Source organism: Misgurnus anguillicaudatus, chromosome 5, assembly GCF_027580225.2.
Source record: "Misgurnus anguillicaudatus chromosome 5, ASM2758022v2, whole genome shotgun sequence".
NCBI classification, from domain to species: domain Eukaryota; kingdom Metazoa; phylum Chordata; class Actinopteri; order Cypriniformes; family Cobitidae; genus Misgurnus; species Misgurnus anguillicaudatus.
The window spans coordinates 21,911,400-21,938,676 of record NC_073341.2 but is presented as its reverse complement, the minus strand read 5'-3'; the positions used below and the strand labels follow the sequence as shown (position 1 = coordinate 21,938,676).

The 27,277-nt window shown below is 38.3% G+C and overlaps 1 protein-coding gene across 1 annotated transcript in view; it reads right to left on the bottom strand.

Moving 5' to 3' along the window:
* The window catches only part of ipo11 (importin 11), a 212,020-nt gene that overhangs the window by 60,369 nt on the left and 124,374 nt on the right, over positions 1-27,277 (bottom strand). Inside the window, exons 21-23 of the mRNA XM_055167292.2 lie at positions 24,714-24,829; positions 19,045-19,121; positions 250-329 (exon numbers count right to left, since the gene is read on the bottom strand). Of these exons, the coding sequence (XP_055023267.2) occupies positions 250-329; positions 19,045-19,121; positions 24,714-24,829 (273 nt within the window). The remainder of the gene's footprint in view (positions 1-249; positions 330-19,044; positions 19,122-24,713; positions 24,830-27,277) is intronic.

The window sequence follows — 27,277 nt, the reverse complement described above, 5'->3', positions numbered from 1 at the left end:
TAAGTCTCAAAGTCATGCAAAGTCATACTTTTCATATTTTCAAAAGTGACTGCATAACAGGACTGCCCTTGTAAAAGTTACACATTAACCTTGGTCATCCGCTATATTCAAAATTAAAATCTCGCATACAGTAATAATCTTTTCAAATTTCCGCCACATTAATCTCCCTAAAAAATGGATGTAAGATAACATCAAACTTCATTAATACCATAATTGCCATTGTTTTGAAGTTTGTTTTGTGGAACCTACCTGTAAGAAATCTGTAGGTGAGAGATAAACGTAGGCATTGATGATCTGAAAGCAGGTTCTCACATTCTCCGAGCTCAGTTCTGAAATACAGAAACCAAATAAAAATGATTCTGGGTTGAAGCAATATGACAGCACAATATCACTGAGAGAGAAGTGACAGTCAGGGGACAACATGATGTCAGAGAAAACAGCAGCTCTGTTTGGTAATGTGGAAAAATCACTACTTCTCATATGTAAGTCCAGACATCTTCAAACATAGACACTCTTGACTCATAGAGATCTCTGGGTGCTGGAGTTAAAAAAAAAAAATCAAGCCATAATGTAGAGAACTGCAGTAGCAAACATTATTTCACTGATCTACTGCCTGTCCTTCAATGTGATGCCCTGCCGATGCCTGACCAACGACCACCGGCGGAACCAGTTTAAACTGCTTACCCGTTCACATACCTCGATAGTATTTATATATATAAATATATATGTATCTCTCTCAGGGGGTTTTCTCCTCCTTGGAGTATTCCCCTTGGACTAGCAAGGAGGGTTTTTCTCCTAGGGGTTTTTTCCATCCCCTGGAGAGTCCGCCCCCATTGGCTTAACTTAATACTTTACTGTATTTTACTGTATACTGTACTTTACTGCTTTTCCTACATCTATTAATGTAAAGCTGCTTTGAAACAATTAACAATTGCGAAAAGCGCTATATAAATAAAATTGAATTAAATATTTTCACTTTTAGCTTGTCTGAATCATTTTTACCGCAGTGCCAATGGTTCAAAACTGAACTAAGTGTAGAACTGTTGATGTTTATCTCACAATTCAATTTTATTTTAATTCAAGTTAATGGAGTAGTTCACCTAAATTCACTCACACATCTGGGATAGCATGAGGGTGAGGAAATTATATGACTTCCTTTCTTCAGGTGACCACAAACCAATAAGCTAACACTTTATTTTGATTGTACAATTTAGACAATAATTATTATACACAGTACACAAACATATATGATGTAAACAAAAACTTTTATTCTGGAAACGATTAATCATGAATACTCTTTACGCAGCCCTATTTCTTGTTTATGCTGTTACTGCTGAAACCGTGACTAAAGTACGTTTTTTACCACAGTAAAGTCAGTCAGTCAGTCAGTCATATTTATTTATAAAGCACATTTAAAAACAACAGCTGTTGGCCAAAGTGCTGTACAGAATGTAGACATAGAGCAAATACAAGAAAACTACATAAAACAGGACAACAATTACTACACAACAACTATGACACTTTGCTTACTCATGACTCATGAGTCATGACCATAGGCGACGATAAATAAATATGTTTTTAAGAAGAGACTTACGTGCATGCGTATTTAAAATCAATGAGTTCAGTATGAAAGCGCAGATATCTTAGCCTATACCACGGCAAATATTCTCCAAGGAATTTTTTAACCCCTAGGGAATCAGCTGACATTGGCTTAACTTAGACTCTTTTCAATTCCAAAACAACAAATATAATAATAAAGTATCAGGTGCGAGCCGGGTAGCACTTACTTGCAATGTTCAGTGTATGCTTCTTCAATTAATGAGAAAAATGGTTTATAATTAACTTAAAATTCAACTGATGATTTTTTTTTGGATCAATCAAGAATCATTTCAGAACAAACTGCATCAGGGAATAGATTCAACTACCATAGTAGTAATGATTCTCTTTGAGAGGGGTAGTGAAGCATATAAATCAAGGTTGCAAGACAGCTAGCTGTGCTTTGAGAGATAATAATCCTTTGAAAATTACACCAACAATTACGTCCATACACTGTACATTGGCACAACAAGGAATAATTAATATGTTTTCCACAGCGCAGCTGCAATCAAGGAGCTAGTCACTCATCTAGCACTTATCTCGCTATTTATTACTATAGTTGCTATGGAATCCAATAATCACCCTACACGCAGTACTTTCAATTAGATGGTGTGTCTGATCTTATTAAGCTTGAATTAAACTGTGGCCTTTTTCTTGTTAACTAAGACAGATATCGTTGCAAAATCGTTGCACACGAGCTTCAGTGGACTTCTAGGAGTTAAGGGCTGTTCACATCAAAAACTTCAAGCGTGTGATGGAAATGTTACGCTCCTTACCATATTTGGAATATCAGCTACCAAAGCAATACAGACAGGCTGTTGAGGATAAGGGGTTGTGCAAACCAAAACTTTTAAGCATGGCTGAAAATGCCTGGAGGACACCGATTAGCAGCTGTTTATTCAGCAAAATGCAAGCTTTCTTCAGCCGAGCGTTTTGGTAGCTGTGATACTTGAGCTGTGAGCCGGTTGGTTGTTGTGATACTTGTCCTACCCCTTCTTCACTGTGATTGGACGGCTGTGTGAAAACTGACAATGATGAGCAGAGCTTTTCACCCAAAGTTGAATCTCTTTCAACTCTCGATGCTCAGTGCTGAGCCAGGAAAGAGAGCAGAGCGCCGGTTTTCAGCGTCGAAAAAACGCTAGCTGCTGGCTTATTTGAAAAACACAGAGCTTCCATTGGAATTTCCAATTGAAACATGCGCCGGCCGTGGGCGTAAAAGCTTTGGTGTGCATGCCCCCTTACTCACCTTATCACCGACTTTAAAATGTGTAACTTTGAAGATCGTTAACATGTACAAACCAAAGGGCTACCTTATAATAAAGCCAACACGGAAGTGACTTAAACTGCAATTCATCGACTGGCTAGAGGCTGGCTCCAAAATGGAGTCAATTCCCATAGACCCATAGATGTTAAAATGCCCAACTTTACAGCAGAAAATAATATGTTTACAGCCTGGCACAAAAAGTGTTTTTGGTCCATAAAGACGGTTTCAGCAGTAACAACATAAACAAGCCGCTTTCGTGGAACATACATAACTTCCGGTAAACTCAGCGCAGAATAAATAACAAAAAAGTCCTTTTAAAGTAGTTTATTTATATAACAAGCAAAATAAACAACACGTAGATTACATAGGAACCCAAAACATGTTATTTTCGACAAAGTATTTCTTTAAGAGTTCAGTTTTAGCAACTAGTCAGACCAATAAACAAACAGAAATCGGAAGTTCGGACCAGATGCTTATCGCGTCACCGCACGTGCGCCCGATGAAACGGTCTATAGCTAATTTTGCCCTTGATGACAACTGTAAGGGGTTGAATTGTTTTTTAACTCATCTGTTTAAATTATATTAAGCCTTAAAGTTCTGCATAATTAAAGGCGTGGCCACTTGAATGACGGGTGAACTGCCACTACTGTCACTAGAGTCGCGCTAGACAGGCGTGGTTTCAGCAATCAGCGACCTCAGCTTCACCCTCGTCTTTACAAACCTATAGGTGACCCCATGGACACTACGTCCATATTTTTAACAGTCTATGGTACAAAAAAAAAAACGTATACTTACACACACACACACACAAAAAAAGGAAAATCACAATAAGGCAAATAGGGATGTCCCCATACCACTTCTTTATTTCCGATTCCGATACCAGAATTACGAATATTAGCCGATACCTGTCCGATACTACTGTAAATGTGTATAGTGCTTTCTGCTACATCTAGTATGATTTTAAAGATTTACAAGTTACAGAAAACATTAGTAATTATTTATCATGGCAGTGTTTAGGAGAACATAATAGGAACGTTTGATAAATTAAGTATGCTAAATATTTTTTCCTTAATTGCATAAAACATAATAAATCATAGTAAAAAAGCCTTAGTGTGCAGATGGTTATTTTGGGAATTATGCACTTGACGTACTTTTTACGCACATCCCAGGCGCAGAATTGATGCGCCTAAATCATCCTGTACACTACACTCATGGGCTTTCTGGGCGCAGAACTGATGCACTTGAAGATGTGTAGATGCGCCAGGCGCTTAGCACATAGTGAATTGCATCCATCCAACGGCTTACTGAGACTTTATAAAATCAGATCTTTAAAATAGCCTACAGTTATCGTGTGTGTGTGTATGAATGACTCGTTTCATCCATCTATCTTCACCAGTGGATTAACTCAGTTTGAAGGTAAGTTACAGTGTTTCTGTGAACTTAAATATCTTTAAATGTGTGTTTGTTCTTTCACATGAAGCTATTGAGTGTATTAAAAGACTTTGAACATAGTGCATAAAACGTTTATGGTGCTTTTATAACATTTGTCCTTTTTAATAGCTTGTCAGTAACAACCACGGCTAACGCACAGTAGAGGTCTACACAAAAGACCCGGGACCCGACCCGAGACCCGTATGGGTTCGGGTCTATATTTTAAATGATCAGCCGGGTCCGGGTCTCAATCTATTACTTCGGGTCCCGGGTCTGTTTAACATTGTGGGTAATACCCGAGATCGATCGGACTAGGAGAAAACACACTTACATTTTAATAAAATTTTTCAAAAACAGCAACAAAAACTTAGATGAAATGTCGCATACATTTTTTCTATGACCCTAAATTGCGTTAAAAAGTTTATATTTGGTTGCTCCAACCAGGCAGCTAACGCGCATGCGCTCTTGTAATGTTTCTCTGGCTACAATGGGAGCTTCTGCAGTGAGACGCAATGGCTTTACCTTTGACAATTGGCTCTTTTATTTAGAAGGCGGGACCTATTCTGCCGTACCGCGCATTTTGCACTGACTTCTCTCATTTTTATAATAATATTATAAATTGACCATCTTGCTGTTATATCTAAAGTTTTGGCGATCTTCTCAAAGAGCACAGAGATGATAGCAAAGAAGTAAAGCTAACGAAAGCAGCCATAGCACTGAACGAGCAATCGTTATTATAATCCAAATAGGCAAACATTATTAAGCAAGTTGACCCACAACAAATGTAAAACTGTATTATTAATCACCATGACTGTAAAGTGGACTTTTAAAGCTGGAATAAGCATTAAACATTTCAATCGTCAAGAGAGGAATAACATGATGGAACTTTCTTGGAAATAAGGATTGTGCATCACACAGTCAGGTACAAGGAGGGAGAAGACTAACTTCTATGGGTAACGTTAAGACAAAAAGTTTAATTTTCGTTACTTGTTTATTGACTTATTAATAACATTTAGCTAAAGAATATTTGCCGGTCGGGTCTGTGTCTTCCCGGACGGGTTCGGGTCCAGATTTTAAATGATAGACGGGTCCGCGTCGGATCCGGGTCCAGCTTTTAAATAATAGGCGGGTCCGCATCGGTTCCGGGTCCAGCTTTTAAATAATAGACGGGTCCGGGTCGGTTCAGTGTAGCACAATTACGGGTCTCTTTGGGTTCCGGTAGAAATTTTTGGACCCGTGTAGACCTCTAACGCACAGTATCGGAATTAGATTGGTCATGTTGTCATTCCTTGATCCGATTCAGTCAAAAAGCCCGGATCGGCCCCAATACCGATCCAGAATATCGGATCAGGACATCTCTAAAGGAAAATATGGGCTCTTAAATTTTAAATGGGACATATCATGAAAATCTGATTTTGTCCATGTTTAAGTGCTATAATTGGGTTCCCAGTGCTTCCATCAACCTAAAAAATGTGAAAAAGATCAACCCAGTAAACCATTCTCTGCAAACATGCGGAAAAAAAGTAGGTCATTAAAATTTGGCTGCCCCTGTGATTTCAGAAGGGGATAATATAACCCCCTTAATCTGCACTATCCAACCACATCACTGCCATTTAATGCAGGGATCAACTAATTTGCATTTTAAAAGACACACCCAAAACGGCACATTTTTGCTCACACCTACAAAGTGGCAATTTTATGTTCAATTATAAATTATCTATAGGGTATCTTAAAAATTCTTGTGAAATATCCCCTTTAAAAAGATTTTGATTGCCTGTCAATATTTTATTGTTTATCAGCTGGAAAAAAATAGCTCTGAAAGCCACCCCAATGATACCTCCGAATCTTTATAGTTGTGGTGTCGACGCTATTCTCACAATTTAGAACGATAAAACTTATTTTTATAGTTATAGTCCTTTGTGTGAAAGGCCCCTTTTTCACACATACACTAAGAGAACACTGAAGGCTAACTGTCCCCGCTTCCCTTTAATGATGACCTTGCACGTAGCTGCGGTGACCTCACAAGAAAATGGTGCAAATGTCTCAAAGGCTGAACAGGATTTGGGGAGAATTTCAAGGGCTTTAGTGTGGGGATGAGCCCTGCACTGTTAACAGTAATGAGAGATGGCAGAATCACAGCTTCAATTGTGCCTGAAACTGCAGCGTTTTTTTTTTACTTTCCAAAGGTCAAGAAGGTCCCCGTTCAGCGCAACAACTCGGTGACACACAACACCATTTTTGCTTATCCCCAGTTGATAATCTGAAGATAAAAAAGCTTTTCTGAGCTGAGCTGGTTAAGTTTAAACACATCACATGCCCTTTTGACAGTCGGATGGACAGAAAACACACCAATCACCGAATACACAAGGTCAAGTGCCGGTTTGGAAAAAATAAATGCCTTTATAGGTTATACTCTCAATACTAATACCAGTCTTAATTTGCCCAAGAGGTTCAAGTGGTCAGTTTCACCTATACGAGTACACCTTTCCATTATGAAAACACTGTCCGCTGACCGCCCTTATTAAAACTGTTTTCATTTTACAACAAATAAATGAAATGGTTGTCGCTCGAGATTCCCTTGCGTTCTTATCCGCGATTCGCAGACAGCTAACGATGATGAGGTACGAAACAATTTCATTTTAGCCGTCTCGTGAGCCTTGTGAATATTTATATCATCAGTTGAACGACACCTTCACTCAGCCTCAATAGCACAAAGAAGTGCGTCACGAGTATGTTTTTGTACAGATAGATAATTTGGATTGATGGACAGAATGAGACATGGAGAGGCTCATGCTTAGAAACATGCTTATTCCTAATTAGACGATTAATGAAGCCACAAGAAAAAAACAGATCTGATTTGATGTATGTGCTGGTATACTGCATGTAAGAGGAGTGACTGACGTTGCTATTTCCGTCAATTGACGTCAATGAGGCTCTAACAAAAGACCTCAAATAAATCAAAACAAAACCATGTAAGGATAGAAATACCTTCACTCGCTCTTGTTACAATAGTTTATGCAAAAATACCGTGTAGGATCAAAAAAAAGAAAGAAAAGATTTTTCCAAAGAACATCTTGATACATTGTTTTAAAAATCTATTAGTAGTGCCATAGGGAACTGTAAAATTAATATTTGGGGAGCCGGCGTTCAAATCCATGTTTAAGCATAATTAGCTGGGAATTCTCACACTAAGGCAGCCAAGTGTGAGTTATGAGTTAATCCCGCTTTGACTAAACCCGATCCCTCTGAGAATACAATGACCAGTCCATTAAGACCTGATTAAACATGCTGTTATAAGGCTATTCAAATCTCTTTTCACCTCATGTCAGTTTGTGTAGGCTGCATGTGAAACCTGAACGGCAATTAAATAGCATTTAAATCATTATGTTTGAACCTTCAAAACTTTGAAGCCATTTAAATCTTAAGGAAACTGGTTGAGAAACTTTCAACTTTAACTGGAATGGTAGACGAATAGATTTACATTTAATCATATACCAGACGCATTTATCCAAAGCGACTTACAAATAAGGAAAAGCACAAGCAATTTATCATACAGATGCCAACTATACTAGCAGATCTTTAAAGATTTTAAGAGTAAACCAGTGTAGTACAAAATTTAGAAGTAAAGTTTAACTAAGACAACACATATATTCATATTCATGCATTCAGCAGATTATTTTATCCAAAATGACATTCAAGTGCATTCAAGCTATGAGGAAACTAAAAAAAAAAAAACCTTAAAGAAAGTGTTCATTTTAATAAACAGCACATTTATTATTTATTTCTAACCACTTACTTATGGAGATATGCAAGTTGAGGGTAGTTTAAAGGAACATGGCGACTTTTGGGACTTTATCTTATTCACTGTATCCCCCAGAGTTATGCAAGTTATTTTGGTCATTAAATGATTTTGAAAAGCTATAAGGTCACTAAACCATTATGCTATATCTTCATCTCCGTGTGTCCCACAACTCTGTCTGACACAATCACCGCTAGCCTAGCCCAGCACAAAGAATGGAAGCAAATGGCTCCGGCTAGCATACTGCTCCCAATAATTGACAAAATAACGTTAACATTTTCCTATTTATATGTTGTGATTTGAATAGTCACAGCATGTACAAATAACAAGGTCATATGAGCAGTGTTCGGGGTAACGCATTACAAGTAACGCGCATTATGTAATGATATTACTTTTCTGAAGTAACTAGTAAAGTAACGCATTACTTTATAAATGTACACATTAATATTTGAGTTACTTTTTTAAAAAAGTAATGCAAGTTACTTTTTTAGTTTAATTAATTTGATTTAAAAAAATATGTACTGATTTAAACTAAACACATTAATGTAGAATTACGCACTCTGTGCACCTGAGCGGGAACAGTTTGAGTCAGAAACCGAGATGGCAGGCCGGAGCTTGACATTTTTGCGATCATAAAAATACCTGCAAGACCTGAAAGAGATCAAGCCTCAGCCAAGTAAGAAAAAGTAACGCAAAAGGAACGTAAGCATTACTTTCCATGAAAAATAACCAAGTACGCAATTAGTTACTTTTTTGGGGAGTAACTTAATATTGTAATGCATTACTTTTAAAAGTAACTTCCCCAACACTGCATATGAGACACAGCCATCATTTAACCGTATACATACTGGGAACTATATTCTCAGAAGGGGAAGCACTGCTACTTGGGCAGAGTGATTTACTCGCAACACGTGGTAAGGAGCAGAGATTTTTCGCAAGTGTTACGCTAATCCCTCCGCCCAAGTAGCAGCACTTCGAAAAATTGTGCCGTTGTTTTGTCACTTATTAGGAGCAGTATGCTAGCCGGAGCCATTTACTTCCAGTCTTTGTGCTAAGCTAGGCTAGCGGGTGGGTGTGCATCAGACAGAGTTATGGGACACACGGAGATGAAGATATAGCATAATGGTTTAGTGACCTTATAGCTTTTCAAAATCATTTAATGACCAAAAATCCTTCCGCCCAAGTAGCAGCACTTCGAAAAATTTTGGCGTTGTTTTGTCACTTATTCGGAGCAGTATGCTAGCTGGAGCCATTTACTTCCAGTCTTTGTGCTAAGCTAGGCTAGCGGTGGGTGCGTCAGACAGAGTAACGGCACGCACGAAGATGAAAAATGTGTATGTATGGACTTATCTAACTCTGGTGGGTATGGTGAATAAGCTAAAGTCCCAAAAAGTCGGCGTGTTCCTTTAATGTAAACTAGATCCATGATCTAGCTTCTTGAAATAAAACAAATATTGTACATTTTCCCCATGATCGTTTCTTTTTAATATTCAGACATAGTTTGTTGCTACAATATATCAGCAGGCAACGCGGGGTCTTCAGAACTGTTCGAAAGTGCAGACAGCGAAGGGCCAAACTCAATGTGTCCAGAGGCAAAGAAAAAATAAAGCATCCTGTCATCTGAAAAGATGTGTGAGGGGCATTGCTAATGCACCTAGATGTGAAAACGATAAATACAGTTCTATAAATCTTCTACACGGCTACCAATCTTCTTTATGCTGACATTAAATTGAAAAAGCCGATAATATATCGAGAGCCAACTAAAGCCTGGATAGATTTTGGTCATTAAATGATTTTGAAAAGCTATAAGGTCACAAAACCATTATGCTATATCTTCAGGCAATAAACACACAATGTTGTGCAAAAACATTTTACTGATAGTATAAAACCCTGCAAACACATTCCAATGTAATATGCTGGATTAGGTCTGGGACTACAGTTTATAAAGCCAAATGTATGCAATAAACAAGCTTAGTGAAAAACATCTTGCCAATTAGAGTATGTTAATATCATACTGTTAAAAACCTGCTCCCAGACAGTTTGATGATAATGCAGAAAAAGTGACAATAATGCTCCCTTCGTGTTGCTAAAAATTGGATGTACCCCGCAAAGAGCATCAACCGTGTGCAAAAACGTCTTTTGTACCGAAAATTATGTAAATAAAGTTCATTTTAATATGTATGAACAGTGTGTCTCAAACGTAACCTTGGCAGCACGATTAAGCGTTTTTTCCAAAGCATATACAGTACTGCAGAAATTAAAAAGGGGTAACATGCTTTTCAAACCAAGCTAAAATGTGCAAAGATTTCTTCCTGCAGGATATTAAAGGAATCCATATCCAATCTTATTAATAGATTTTCAAATATTACCATGATTGCTATTATGATTTTAGACCGTCCTTTATCTATGCGCTCTATTATTATGAATATAAATAAAATACAGCCAAGTCAAAAGATTTATCATAAATCACTAAATGTATTCTATTAATTCATTAGTCATTACTGTAATACAGAAGGCCATTAAGCTCCCCAAGACCTGCTGAGAGTCCCAGGCAGAAAACACATTAACTTCTGATTCAGCCAGCATTAAGCTTTGTGCTTTAAATAAATTAAAGTTTGTAACAAGTTCACATTTTTAATTGTTCTTTTCTTTCCCTTATAAACCCTGCCTTGTGTTGTAGTACACACAGACACACAACACTGCTTCCAAAAGTTTAGTGCATTTCTTTAAATCTGAAGGCTTGTTATGAAATGCAGACGATGTTCAATGTCTAACTCTCATGGGCACTGATCTTTGATAAAGGCTTGTGACCCTGACACAGCTAACAGCGTGAGCAGCCAGAGCTTTTTTCATTAAAAATGTCATGAGATTCAGCAAGAGTCATCAGAAGAGACAAATGGAAGATCCTTTGATAAGATGAAACCCAGACAAACGGCATGCTTAAAAGGTTTCCTGTGTCAGGAAGACCATCGTTTCTTGTCCATACAGAAATAAACATCAGAAAGTGTGACTGCACAATTGACAGTTAAAAGCGTGGAAACCATCCTTTTCCACACCAACAAATCAGTCAAGGGCTTGCAGGAACATCTACAAGTCCAAATTTGGTTTGAGAAAACAACCTGCGGGCTCTTGGTGCTGGGGTCAACACAAAACCATCATCCTATGACTGAAAGACATTTCCAGTGCTGTCAAGACCAATCAGTCTATCGGTAAAACTGAAATAACTCACCATAGAAACGAGTTTCTAGCAAAAGCAGGATTTTTCTGCAAATGGTTGTGAGCAAAGCAAACAGGTTCAAACATCAACCTGGCATTTGAGAAATACACCGACGCTATTGAAACCACACAAACTGTTAAGAAATGTCCTTGAGTTATTAAAACTGCCGCAAATGATCTGGCATTTAAAAAGGCAAATCTCACAGCCCCCCATGTCTGTTTATTATGGGATTTCCGTCGTGTATACGCGGGACTGTGCTTTGTGACATCATCGTCTGGGGTACGAGTATTTACACCACTAATGAACCTCTGCCGTCACAAATAGAGAACTTCATTACAATTCCGAAAACATTATTAAGCCGAGTGTCAACATTTCCATTATAAGCCCTAACCCCATGTGTGCCACTGAAAAGTCATTGATCTCCTGGAACTCTGCACATCTGGTACACACAAATAAATCTGTAAAGCTCCACCCCAACCACTGTGCTGTGCTATTCATGGTACATTAAATATTTAATTAACATTTACGCATTTGGGAGTAAATTCAAAGTTTACATTTTATCAGTCCTGTATGTGTGTGTGTGTGTGTGTTCCCTGTAGATTGAACCCATGACATTTGCGCTGCTAAAGCAATGCTTTACAGTTAAAGGTCCAATGTGGGTTTTTAGCAGCATTTAGCGGTGAAACTGCGATCTGCGACCAACCTCAATTTCAGAACACAAAGAGAAGCTAAGGTAACCGCCACAGAACAAACACGTCGTCACCTGAGACAATTGTAGGGGCGTAATGTGCTCTGTAAAGCAGTTTGTCCATTTAGGGCTACTGTAGAAACATGGTGACGACTGCCATGTATGGAGACCGACAGTGTATGTAGATAAAACGTCTCATTCTGAGGTAATTAAAATACAGTTCATTATGTAAGGTCTTTATACACCACTGATAATATACAGCGGGGAAAATAAGACATATGTGACACATCAGCATTTTTATCAGTAAGAGGGTTTTTTAAGTGGGCTATTGACACAAAATTTCCAGCAGATGTAGCCATCAAGCCAAAAATTGAATTGAAATTGAAACAAAGAAATCAGAACATTCAAGTATACAAGTTGAGTCATAATAAATAAAGTGAAATCACACAGGGAATAAGTACTGAACACAAGAAGAAAACAAGGTGCAAAATGGCATAAAAGCCAGGAGATCACCTGAAATCTGTCAGTTTTGAGAGAGAAACCCTGCTTTAGTCCTTTAGATATCAGCTGCTTTAGTCCTAATTGATGGCCTAAAAAAACTTCTCATAACCCAGGAGGCACACAGAAAAGACTTCATGATGGGTAAAAGCAAAGAACTCTCTCAAGATCTTCGTAATCTTATCGTTGAATGGGGGAATGGTTATAGGCACATTTACAGAATGCTGAATGTTCCTGTGAGCACTGTGGGGGCCATTATCTGGAAATGAAAAGAGCATCAGTTCATCATAAACCGGCCACAATCAGGTGCTCCACGTAAGATCCCTGTCCGAGGAGTCCAAAGAAAAATCAGGAGAGCTCTCCAAGAGTCAAGAATCACTCGGGCAGAACTTCAGGAAGACCTTGCATCAGCAGGTACTGTTGTTTCAAAGAAAACTATAAGCAATGCACTGAACCCCCATGGCATCCATGCACGCTCACCACGCAAGACTCCATTGCTGAACAAAAAGCATGTTGAGGCTCGGTTAAGGTTTGCGAAAGAGCATTTGGAGAAGCTTGTGGATTATTGGGAGACTATAGTATGGTCAGATGAAAGCAAAATCGAACTTTTTGGCAGTAATTCTACACACAATGTTTGGAGAAGAGATGGCACTGCCCACCACCACAAGAACACCATACCAACAGTTAAGTTAAAGGGTGGAAGCATCATGGTTTGGGGCTGCTTTTCAGCAAGGGGTACTGACAGACTTCATATTATTGAAGGCAGGATGAATGGAGAAATGTACCGGGACATTTTGGATAAAAATCTGCTGCCTGAAAATGAAAAGAGGGTGGACATGAAACAATTAAGTGGTTTCAAAGAAAGATAATCAAGTTGATTGAATGCCCGGTGAGAGAACTGAAGATCAAAGTCCATAAAAGAGGCTTAAGGAACCTTCAAGATTTAAAGACCATTTGTGTGTAAGAATGGGATAGAATCACTTGTGAGCAATGCAGATGACTGGTCTCTCCATACAAGAGGCGTCAAGCTGTAATCACCAACAAAGGCTTTTCTACAAAGTATTAAATAAAGTGTGTTCAATACTTATTCAATGTGTCATTTCATTTTATTTATTATAACTCAACTTGTATACTTAAATGTTTTGATCTCCTTGTATGAATTTAATATTTGGCTTGATGGCTACATCTGGTGGAAATTGTGTGTCAATAGCCCACTTAGAAATCCCCTTACTGACAAAAATGCTGATGTGTCAAATACACTTTGGATAAAAGCACTACTTGATAACTAAATGTAATGTAAATGAAATCCATTACAGTAGATTACAGGTCATGTAATACTAATTAAAATGGTAATATCATACAAAAATTATTCTTATTTAACAAACATTTTGAGTACTGTACATTGAAGTGTGGTACACCCTTCAAGCCAGTCTTCTCTACACTCTTAAAAACAATGAGGTAAAATGGGTTCTTCATAGTGATGCAGTAGAAGAAGAATTTTTATTTTTCCAAAAAAATTAAATGGTCTTAGAAATAACAATTTCTTATATTTTATAGTCTTGCAAAACCTTTACAAAGAATTTTCAAAGAACCTTCTGTGCAACAAAAAGCTTCTGTGGGTGTTAAAGGTTCTTAATGGCACCATACAGCCAGACAAAGCACCTTTTAGAAACAATTATTTTTAAGAGTGCACTGTGACAGTTTACGTTATGCGTATCATTCAAGTTAATCCACTGTAACAGGAAGCCACTGCAGAACCGCACTAAATCAACATCTCGCACACAGACTCGGAAAGAATCAGCAGTGTAACCGGCAGGAGGGCTGCGGCAGGCACCTCTCATCCAAGACCACAGCAGGTGAGTGACTGTGAACACTGAGAGTTGAGGAAAGTGAGCTGTTTGGAGAACAGCGAGGGATCTGCTTCCCTGCCGAATGCAGCTAGGTAGGCAGTGATGAGATTTCATCATCCAATAAGACAAGGAGTCTTAAAGCCGGACAGAACGGTGCGCTGCCTTTGCCCGAGCTATGGCTGGCAGCAACAATCTAAAACTTTTTAATTATTCTCACTTTCTGTCGTAGGAAGTTTATACTCTTCTCATGCTGAACATATCGGGAAATGTGAATTATAAAACCAGAACTACTGCTATAGAATCTGAACTTGTCATTGAAATATTCCTGGGGCTGTAACAAAAATTAATGGGGCCCAGGACAAGTCTGTACGTGTGGGTCCCCTCGGTCAACTAAAATAACATATATAGTTTTAATAGCAAAATACATTTTTAAGGGGGCATTTAAGGGGACCCCAGGTGTATGTAGATAAAACAGCTCATTCTAAGGTAATAAAAACAATACAGTTCATTATGTAAGGGTTTATACATCAATGATAATATACACTCAGCTAAAGGATTATTAGGAACACAATACTAATACTGTGTTTGACCCCCTTTCGCCTTCAGAACTGCCTTAATTCTGATGGATCCATGTTCTCATTCTGTTTACGCCAAACTCCGACTTTACCATCTGAATGTCTCAACAGAAATCGAGACAAGGTGAGCTTGTGTAAATTGTAGCCTCTTTTTCCTATTTGTAGTGGAGATGAGTGGTACCCTGTGGGGTCTGCTGCTGTTGTAGGCCATCCGCATCAAGGTTGTGCGTGTTGTGGCTTCACAAATGCTTTGCTGCATACCTCGGTTGTAAAGAGTGGTTACTTCAGTCAAAGTTGCTCTTCTGGCAGATTGAATCAGTCGCCTCATACTCCTCTGACATCTTGCATCAACAAAGCATTTTCGCCCACAGGACTGCCGCATACTGGATGTTTTTCCCTTTTTACACAGAAATGGTTGTGCGTGAAAATCCAAGTAACTGAGCAGATTGTGAAACACTCAGACCGGCCTGTCTGGCACCAACAACCATCCCACGCTCAAAATTGCTAAAATCACCTTTATTTTCCATTCTGACATTCAGTTTGGAGTTCAGGAGATTGTCTTGAACAGAACTACACCCCTAAATGCACTGAAGCAACTGCCATGTGATTGGTTGATAATTGCATTAATGAGAAATTGAACAGGTGTTCCTAATAATCTTTTAGGTGAATGTAGTTATGTATATTATATTGCATTTCTGTCAAGAGATCTTTCTCAAATTCCCACATTGCACCTTTAAACTCTTTCTTAGAACATGCATGCATTTTCTGAAAGCAACTTGTCGGTAGGAAACAAAAATACCTCCACATACTCCATATGCTAGACTATATTTACAATACTACTAATTACATTATTTAAAATGAAATGACTCAATGTAACTTCAAATACCCCATCATAAACTATATTTAAAAACTGCTATGCTTTGTTGTTCTTTCTTTGCTCTTTTGTTTTCTTTGTTTCTCTTTCATGTAAAGCTGCTTTGGTACGATGAACAATTGTTAAAATTGTTATATAAATAAAATTGAATTGAATGGTATGACAAAACCTGTGCACAGAGTCCGTACTTTGTACAACTTGAATAGATACTACAGAAAGAGACATCATTATTTTCGTTCTTTATATTTTACATTCACCTGCGAGCGTATATTATAAATGCATGTAGTGAATTGAATGCATGAATTGATAAAGAAATGCAAACCTTAAAAAAATCTGTCTGCCAAATGCATAAATGTAAATGTACTTTTGAGATCCTAAGACGATTACTGATTCGTTCCTGGCCAGAGGTCACCCTCATTCCATTTGATGGAGATGAATTTCATTTCTTTTTACATAACTAGCTCCCTGAAGAATTAATGAAAGAGGCAGAGTCTTAACAGGCCCTTGGGCTAATATTACCAGCACCTGAAAGAGGCGAGCCGAGAAGAAATGATCATGCAAATGGAAAAATCGCTTCAATCAGTCTACTCTCTTTGCATTTCAATGCCTCCGCAGATGCGTTAATGAAATGCTTTCTCCTATCGCCTCTCCCTCACGCTGACCTCCACCATCCCTCGGCTCCAATGCTTGCATGGATTTTCCATCTGAGGTCATGTGAGGTGCTGGCCTTACACTGGTAACATGGAAAGATGTGAATGTTGCCTCTTGCAAATACCTTCGTGTGACATTTCTCATAGGAGGCAGTAAGGCAGGCATACTTGATTACAGTGGGCTAACCAAACTGGCAATTATCTAATTCTATTACAACCACATGGGAGAAAAACAGCTATTATACAGTACAGTACAGCTATACTGTACATTTCATCAGTATGTGCAATTCTTGGAATTTGAACTTTTGACCCGTCATGCCCCACCAGTTAATCTACAGGAAAGCCTAACCACTAAAGAATTCATAAGCAAACATTAACATTTAAGGAAAGAAACGGTTAAAGGTGCACTGTGTAATTTTTAGAAGGATCTCTTGACAAAAATGCAAAATAATTTATATAAACTATATTATCAGAGGTGTATAAAGACCTTTCATAATGAACTGTTATGTTTTTATTACCTGAGAATGAGACGTTTTTATCTACATACACCGAGGGTCCCCTTACGTGGAAGTCGCCATTTAGTGCCGCCATGTTTCTACAGAAGCCCTTAACGGACAAACTTTTTTACTAAGTTGTCTCCGACGATGACATGTTTGTCCGGCGGCAGCTACTTTAGCTTCTCTATGCGTTTCAAAACGAGGGGTGAGCAGTGGACTGAGCCATTGGTTGCAATTTGCAACCTCACCAATAGATGCAGCTAAAATTTACACACTGCACCTTTAAAAGTGACTTGCTTCCAATTTATGATATAACTTTAATAAAGATGTATGGATCTAATACTCAAATAGAAAGTTCACATTCTTTCTTCTGTAATGCAGTATGTAAACAGGCGTTGGGTACAGCACAAATTTATGACATACATAAAATGCTAAAAAAAAATGCCTAAAAATGACACTTGTTGTACCTGCTGTGTTGATTGTATCTTAAATAAAAGCGAATCACAAGAATCGCAGCTTTCCAAAAATGTGTGACATGTTAAGCATTTGTTTTTGAGTTGTTGTATGTCATGAAGTTTACTGTCAAAGAATGCAATATTCTGCCCACAATGCATTGGAACTTTAAGGGGTTAAAAATGCAAAAAACTCACTTGATCAGCAAAAGGCAACATATTCTGTTTGTCAAAGCAGAAATCTAGATGTTTAATCATGTGAAAAACTGCTTTTGATTAAAACCCTGAATTAGCACTCAATTTTAAGATTGCTATCAATAATATAACCAGCCCGACATAAGCTCTTCTAGTGTAGATAGACCAAAGCTTCAACATCTATTTTCACAATGTATGAATTTAATGATATTGAACTGTAATGCATAATTTGCATATAAAAGGGGACATTTCACAAGACATTTTTAAATGGCAGTGCCGTGGTTGGATAGTGCAGATTAAGGGGTGGTATTATCCCCTTCTGACATCACAAGGAGAGCCAAATTTCAATTTCCTATTTTTTCACATGCTTGCAGAGAATGGTTTACCAAAACAACATTTTCTAGGTTGATAGAAGCACTGGGGACCCAATTATAGCACTTAAACATGGAAAACGTCAGATTTTCATGACAAGTCCCCTTTAATATTGACAATTACAATGGTTACCTTTCTAAACGCTATCACTATGTGTGTATTCACTGGTCTTTTCACAGATAAGGGATTTGTGTTTTTACTAGGGGTGTACCGGTTCACACTGCTCATGTTTCGGTTTGTATCATGGTTTTATGGTCACGGTTTCGGCACTGGCAATGTTTAAAAAAACATTCTACTGACAAATCAACAGAAAACTCTTTTAGTTAGTAACAAACTTCTTTTTTGGCACTTAAAAACATCTGAGCTTTCCCAGGAACAAAGTGCATTTCAAACTGTTTTCACCAGATGAGAATAAAACATTGCTTTATGTTTTAGTCATGTTTGTAACACAGAGCTTTCCATTTAACAAACCAACATGTAAGCTGCTGCTGTCACCTTAAGTAACTTTCAGTTGCCATGGATGTGGAAAAGTCAGGTTCTGTGCGTATGTCAGTTCGTTCTCAGTTTTGATGCGAGTTTCATCATAGATGTATAACTGCTGCTAAAGTAAAGGAGTGCTGTCCAGTGTCTCTACAGTACAGTGGTTAGCAGAGCTTTGGCTGTTTTTGTTACTTCACTAAAACACTCATTATAAATGTGTTGATGAACCACGGTCTAAACACGCAAGGTACATTTTTTTACTGAGAACCGCTACACCCCTAATTTTTACACAGTAACACTGAAGATAATAAGAATGTGGAATTGTGCGGCTCACAAGTTCACAAGGGAAGTGTATGCAAGAGAGAAAAAGAGAAAATATAAAAATGGGAAAAGAGGTGGTACTTAAATATTCTGATTTGATCAAAGGTATTTGGCCTGAAAAGACTGAGAAGCACTGCAATGAGATCAGCTTAGAACTCGAAATTTAATTGAAAGGATGAATACAACCAAACTGCAATTGAACTTACGTCCAGCTGACAGTTAAAACAGCCTTCAGCTCGATTTGAAATAATAAGGAAAAGACATTTTCACAGAAAAATCACTTACCAATTAGGGCGGACATATTCTGGAAGACTCGAAGAAGCTCAGGGGTGATGGCAGGGCTGTTCTCCAATGTCACCAACCTGCATAAGAACAGAGACCAACTTATTTAAAGAGGCCCTATTTTCATGATTTAACATTTCTTTTGGTGCGCAATGGGCGTTTCACACAGAACGCCGCAAGCGGGGGAATCGTTGCGCGGCTACAGCTTTTCTCGTATAGTGGATGGATTTTGTGCATCATTTAGTGCAAATATGCTTATCTTGAACAGGGCCTGCCGTGAAGAGCTGTGTCCACAAAAGGGGTAGGATTTTGGGTGCACGAGCAAGGCATGTGGACCAACTTCGATCCACCTCTGTAACCGCCCCGTTTTGCCGCTTTTCACACGTCTCCTATTGAAAATGAATTTGATGACGTGAGCTATCATCTCCAACTAAAATATATATTCTTGGACTACAAGTAACGCAAGCATTGTAGACACCAATTTAATTCCGCAGGGAGTTGACATGGACCAGATGCACATTATCATAATTCAACCCACTTCTAATTCACAGCATGTAAGTTGCCTATGTTTTAATATTTAAGGAATTTGTTACTCACTATTCAAACCTTGATTCAAACACGAGTTTTGTAGCGCTTGTTGTTTGCCGTTTCTATGATCGCAGACATGGTTTTATGTTTTAGTATGCTTACCTGATCAAGCTGCGACAGCAAAGTTGATTGATGGTCATCTGCATTTTCTGGATTATATTTTGGCTCATATTGATAAGGTAGTAAAGGAGATGTTAAGGTTGGGTGACATCATGCGTTGCCGAACTGAATTGTGGAGCCTTCGGTGCCGCGTCAGTGCCATTGCTCACGGCAGAACATTTCTCAACTTTGAAAGCGGTAGCGTGTGCGTCAGCCAATCAGATCGCCTTATGCATATAACCTAGGCAGAGCCAGCCAATTACGTTTATGGAAGATTGGAGCATGTGTAGCGGCCACTGTGATTGGCTGTTGGCCACGCTTCAGACAAAGCCTTCCGTTAAGAGTTAACGCTTACGCCCCGTGTGAATGTACCGTTAGGTGTTATATCTCATTTGAAACTGTGAAGGGTCTTTTTTAATGTGTGTACATTCACAATAACAACAAATCTTTGTGTTTTTGTCAAATAAAGAAATAAACAGGGTGCGCATTCAGACATCTCTGTCTCTGCCAGCTGTCTCCTGTTGACAGCTTATCTTCCAAATATGCCAACGAGCGTCACATTTCCGGCACACACTTAAGGTATTAGGCCAATCACAATGCACTGGATAGCTAGCCAATTGGAGCACACAGCGCTTTTCAGAAAAATAAGTTTTGTACAAATCGACGTGTTTTAGAAAGGTGTGTGTTTTTACCATAAAACTGCATTACACCAAAATACACAAACTAACATTCATTTTAGCAACTTAATAGGGGCTTTTTAAAACAACAACTTGAATTTAATATGCAATCCCATTTCTCGGTAAGCCTTGTTGCATGGTCACTGTGACACGGAAGATGGACAAAACAAATAATAGTAATATTACAATAAAAGAACTATGCTTTTAGTGTCCATGGTAACACCACAGTGGCATCAATTGATAAAAATCTGGCTTTCAAACAGAACAGCTAGCTTCCATCTTTAAACAAAACGGACGATCTTTCATAAAAGCCTTCCGCAAAATGGACGGATGTCACTACACTTGTTCAGATAGTGCTATTTTTGATTCAGTGGCTACAGAGAGGTCATTGTGTGAGTCGTTGTATTGTACTAAATGACTCTCTCCTTGTCTAGATACAAAACAGATCGAGTGAGACCGATAAATGAGCAATGGAAAAGATCAAACTGAGACGGAGCGGCCTGAAGCTTTGAACTAGAAAAATAAACCTCTTCCAAGAAATGATGGAAGAGAACGAGAGCAGTAACCCTACATGAGAAATTAACACACAAAAAGGATATAAATAGACAAAAAAGCAGAGCTTATTATCTTGAACGATATCGATCGGAACTTTGAGCTGAAGATGACAAATTAATTAAAGCGCGAGATTTCTCCTGACTCGGCGTCTTATCGTACGACATCACGCTTGAGCGTAATATGAGGAGGCTGGGCACTTACACAAAGTAGCGCTAAAAAAAAAAGCAGGCTGGCAGAGTTCCTCAGAGCTACGGGCGCTGTGATTCATGCTATCATTCGCATCAGGACAGGCAATTTGTCACACCCATTTTTTTAAGCATTAAGAGTGTCAGTGGTCGTCAGGGTGAGGCGGCAGAACAGAAAGAAACATGGATCACATTTACATGCAGGGCTGTTAATACCACTGTCATGGCTTCTGCTTTATACAAGGAATTCTTTGCATAATGAGCGAATTGACTTTTGACACGCGTATCTTTTGTCATGTCACTGACATGCCTGTTTAAATGTGATATGTGTGATTTTAATTACGATAAGGTCCTGCCGTGTATCCCTGCTTTATATGCATGAACAAATGCTTTGTTTGTTCCGGCAGATCTGCATTTGTCCAACCAAGTGTATAATCAGTTTAAAAGAAACTTTTGCAATTCTGTTTGGCACAGCTAGTGGCACAAGAAATACACACTTGACCTTTCTGTCCTGATGTCCTGTACATTTTTGATAAGACTTTTATTAAAAAATAAATGGTTTATATTCTAATTCCTTAAATTTGTTTGAAAAATGATTTTTCTTTGGTTGAAATGTTCATTTTACACAATAAAGCCAATCCAATCCAAAAACATAGAGAGACCTTATTTTGATACCTACAGTATAGGAAGTATTGTGTTTGTGTGTCACACAATGCAAATTTGTTTATTATATCTGATATTCAAGACTCGTACAGGCATATCTGCATCTGTTGCTATAGTAATGGCGCATGCATCATCAGGGGTCCAACATGTGACTTTCGTTAACAACAACAAAGAGCAGGCTGGCATGAAGAAGAGATGTGGAAATATCTTCTTCCGTTCACCGTGATCTGCCGTGCTGAACTCACGTGGTGCACGTAACGGCACAAAAACTGGGGGAGGGTTATTTTCTGCTGACCTCACCAACTGCATCACTGCGCTATCTTAAGGGGCGGAAAGTGGCGATAAAGCCATGAGTCACACGTGGTTAAACCTGACAACTTTCTATTGCCCTATTCACAGCGACCATTTTGTCTAACAGCATCAATATGGTTGTCAAATACAGCGGGGTGTAAAAGTCTGTGACTACATTGGAGATATTGAATTTAACTTCTAATTTAAATCTGGATATGGAACGTACTGAAAAATGTTATCCAAAGAAATGTTAATTTGCACTATTTCCAAAGTCATTTTTTACACAAGGTTCCTACACCTTAGTTAACTTCAAATTCAAGGACCTTTCAAGGACTTTCCAGGTCCAATACCCTCAAATTCAAGTACTAAATGTGGGGACACATTTCAAGTGAGAGCAAGGTTACATCGGGTTACATTTTAAGATACATTGTTACAGTTCTCTTTTGAGGGAACTTGCGCTGCGTCACTGCGGTGACACTTTTGGGACGCCTCCAGTGGTAAGTGCGTTTGAATGTGTATATCAAATTCAACCAATGGTAAGGCTGTAGGACAAAGACAGGGTGATGCGGGAGCCAGGAAGTATATCGCTATCTGAAATATTGCCAAAGACGGCGTTACTGGGACGCAGAAGAATGGCAAGGGAGACACAGCGTCTCGTTCCCTTCTCAGGGAGCAACAGTTACATACTTAACCTGAGACGTTTTCATGTGTCAAACACAACTATGCAAAAACACATTTTGGTATGAATAAACTTTAGCATACAGAAGATATAAGCATTTAAGGTGAACAGTTTAGCATGTGTGCTTAAAAAGTCTAGAATTTTAATGATGTTATCCTACACTACACAGGGAATAATATGGATTTATTTTTCAGAAAACTTCTTGCATAAAATAGATTCATGCACTTTCAATGACCTGTATCTATGTATGTATATTTTCAAAAACTACCCAGGGCCTCCCGATTCCCAAACTCAACGATTTCAAGAACCCATGGGAACCCTGTTCTCAAATTGTGCTGGGAGAACACAAATCATTAGGTTTCTTAAACACCAGAATTCATTTTAGTTCATTTTTCAAGTCAACGTTTTGCTTATTGTTATGCTGGTAAAGTACTAAAAAATATTAAATTAGAAAAATGTAAAACAGAATCAGTGCCTTTAGCCTTTCGGATCCCGCTGCACATTGAATCTTAAGTGATAAGGAAACCCCTCAAGTCGTGCATTTTATGTAAAATTAACTTTAAATATTAAAATATTAAAAACTGGAGGCTGTATGTATTAAGTCTATGCATCTGAATATTAACTACTTGTATCGAATCACACTGGAGTCAGTCTATCAGACTGTAGAGGAGGTAAATAAATTCAAAAAGTATGAGATGATATAAAATCAAAACAGCATTGACATTTCAGCTATGGGACCTTGCTGATATGTATACAGTACACACACTGATAAAATAAATGTGTGACAGCATATGAATGCAGAGACCATGCTATATTGACAGTATAAATGCGGAGAAACAACAGATTCTTAAGAACATCAAACGCAGAGAGAATATAAAAATACAGCAACACCTTCAGAGACACTAGAGAAAACATAGCATCTGCACCACCAGTCAAACATGTGGACACCGAATCAATCTTTATTTTACTACATAATTATTTTAGATTAATAGTCAAGCCAGCGCATCTATTAAATAATACAAATGAAATGATAACGGTTGTAAGAAGTTAATATGGTAGTTATCTTATTTTCGGTTGTGGTAGCCTAGCTATTTTTTAGATTGACAAAAATATGCAAACGCCAAAGATACCTGATGATTCCTGGCCTAAAATAGCTAGTTGAATTCTGGGCACTTATTGGCTGCTCTACGCTTACTTTCTACATCAAAAGCAAAATTAAAATGTTTCATTGTGAAGACATTCATATGCAAGCATATCTTACACACCATTACATCAGTAGGTGTAGTAAAGTCGTGGTGAAATTGCTGTTTTAAAGGTTTGATTGTGTGTATGGGTTGCACTGTAACATGTGTTCATGCTTTATTAAAAAAAAACATTATTTTTTTACATATTTGAGTTTCTCGTTCTATGAAGCCCCTTCCTCAAAAATATGCAATATGTTTAGATTGGTTAGCTGGCTCAGTGTGCTGCAATTTGCTAACCACCTACCACACGCTGTCAGGAAACGTCACGCTCATTACTATTACAAGTGGTTGCATTTGCTCTTGTGTATTGTAAACAGTGGCATCAATATTGCCTTACCAGACCGAGCCTGAATCAGACCCAGTGAATATTATTGCAGAGGATTGAGCAGAACCTGTGCAAGCAATGAAGTTTCAGAATGTTGTGTTGTTTGTAGTTGTCTCATACTTTTTAGATGCGCTGTTATTTGTAGGTATTATTTGATTAAAGACTGCGGATCTACAGGGATCGCGCCATGTTTAGCATGTCTGTAGCTATAGGAGCATGTGTTTAAGCACTACATAAAAGGTTTAATAATTTACAATAATTGATCACAAAAACGGCAACAGATGGCAACATTTAAAGTTTGCTGGTGGTGAATACATAACACTGTACTGTAAGTCATTTGGCTTTGATACACTTTAAGAGACTTACCAGAGTTCTAGCCCATCTTCCAGCAGGTAAACATGAGGGGGCTGTGAAACATCTGTGCTGAGCTGGATAACAGGTAAGAGGAAGGGATACAAATTCTTGCTTTCTGCTCCCAGGCCCTGGAACAAAACAAAAACGATTTTTACTTATACCATTGGCATGTTTACCCCCGATGAACTGATCGTTCTTTAAAAAAATAAATGTACTTGTTGTATTGATATTTTAAATGGTGAAATGTGTGCTGTTTTTCAGCACTACTTAAGGGAATATTTCACTTTCATAAAAAACAAAATCCCCATAATTTTCTCACCCCATGTCTTTTTTTGTTTAGTCGAAAATAAATAAAAATTTTGAGGAAAACATTTCAGGATTTTTCTCGATTTAATAGACTTTTTGGACCCCAACAGTTTACAGTTTTAACCCAGTTTAAAATTGCAATTTCAACGCAGCTTCAAATGGCTCTTAATGATCCCAAAATAGGCATATTATCTAGCAAAAACGATTGTCATTTTCGACAATAAAAATAAGGCACTTTTAAAACACAACTTCTCGTTTTGCACCACACATATATAAACTAGATGTTGCCTTGAAGTTCTAAGCATGTGTCAAAACCGCCGCCATCTTGGAACAGGGGTCTTGTCATAGGAAATAGCTTGGTAAAGGCTGCTATATCCACCTATACTTCGAATTCATGGACGATGCTGGACTTTTGTGCTGCGTATTGATGTTAGGCCTACTAGCACTACGCATTAAAAGTAGAATTTCATAATATCAAAACTTTTATTTTTTTTCTGGACTCAATGCTAAATAAATGTCTGACTGTTGAAACGAACCACAAGAAAACCAAGAAAATCGCATTCATGGCGATTTACGGTGATTTTCCGTTACACCATTGCCTACAATGACGCTGTTGCGGGGTTCCCCTGTTTCAAGATGGCGGCTCTATTTGACGCATTCGGTCCAATGAACTGCCGTAGCCAAGGCGACTTCTAGTGCACATATCTATGGTTTTGCACTAGCCGTGTGACGTGCGGACTCGACCTTGCGTATTTGCGTAAGACATTCATTCCACATACAACAACGTCAGAACAGTCCTCTTCACCCGTAGACACTGGGGCAATAGTTTTGCATACACTCACCTAAAGGATTATTAGGAACACCTGTTCAATTTCTTATTAATGCAATGGTGTAATGGTGTGGGGGATGTTTCCTTGGCACACTTTAGGCCCTTTAATGACAATTGGGCATCGTTTAAATGCCACGGCCTACCTGAGCATTGTTTCTGACCATGTCCATCCCTTTATGAACACCATGTACCCATCCTCTGATGGCTACTTCCAGCAGGATAATGCACCATGTCACAAAGCTCGAATCATTTCAAATTGGTTTCTTGAACATGACAACGAGTTCACTGTACTTAAATGGCCCCCCAGAGTCACCAGATCTCAACCCAATAGAGCATCTTTGGGATGTGGTGGAACGGGAGCTTCGTGCCCTGGATGTGCATCCCACAAATCTCCATCAACTGCAAAATGCTATCCTATCAATATGGGCCAACATTTCTAAAAAAATGCTTTCAGCACCTTGTTGAATCAATGCCATGTAGAATTAAGGCAGTTCTGAAGGCGAAAAGGGGTCAAAAACAGTATTAGTATGGTGTTCCTAATAATCCTTTAGGTGAGTGTACGTCATCTGTGACCTTCCGACATAATTACATAATACGCAAGGTCACGCTGGCAAATCACATGGCTAGCGCAAAACTGGGAATTGTGGTTTAAAAGTGTATTTTTCTTGTCAAAATTGACAATTGTTTTGTTAGATAAGACCCTTTTGCCTCATTTGGGGTCATTTATGGCCCTTTGAAGCTGCGTTAAAACTGCAATTTTAAACTGTATTGAAACTGTAAACCGTTGAGGTCCAATAAATTAAGTAAAAATTCCTGTAATGTTTTCCTCAAACACAAACAAACAAACAAAAAAACCCCACTAATTTCTAATTGAGTAAATAATCTGCTTTTTTTTTATTAAAGGGACACAAGGCAGCATTTTTATGTTAATAAATCATCTTCGTAAGTCGGTATATGGTTAAATGACTCATTACATGACGAATGAAGACCCTCTCGCCTGCCCCTACCGTCTGTAGGAAGAATACCCCACTTGCAAGTTCGCTGTATCCGACCCGGTGTCCTTCAGTCTCGTAAAGTCTCAGATATAGAAAGCATTTACTCCCAGACACTAGGGGGAGCTAGTAGAGAAATAATACTCAGACTTGCCTGGTGTGCCTTTAAAGTGGAGTATTCCTTTAAAGTCACAAAATTTATTTTTGTAATATAGATTTTTTTTTCAAATGACTTATCTGTGAGCTTCATTATTTTTACTTTCATGTGCCCTCACAATCTTTACTTAAAAAAGCAAGTCTCCTCCGCTTTTCGGAACGATATCTCTTTCCTTTCGGTCACAGTGTATTAGCAAATAGCAACATGACCCAACTTCCAACGATCCAATCAATTCTCGATGGATGAATTCAAGTCCAGCCCTACTTTTCAAAGCTGCTTTACTCGGATACAC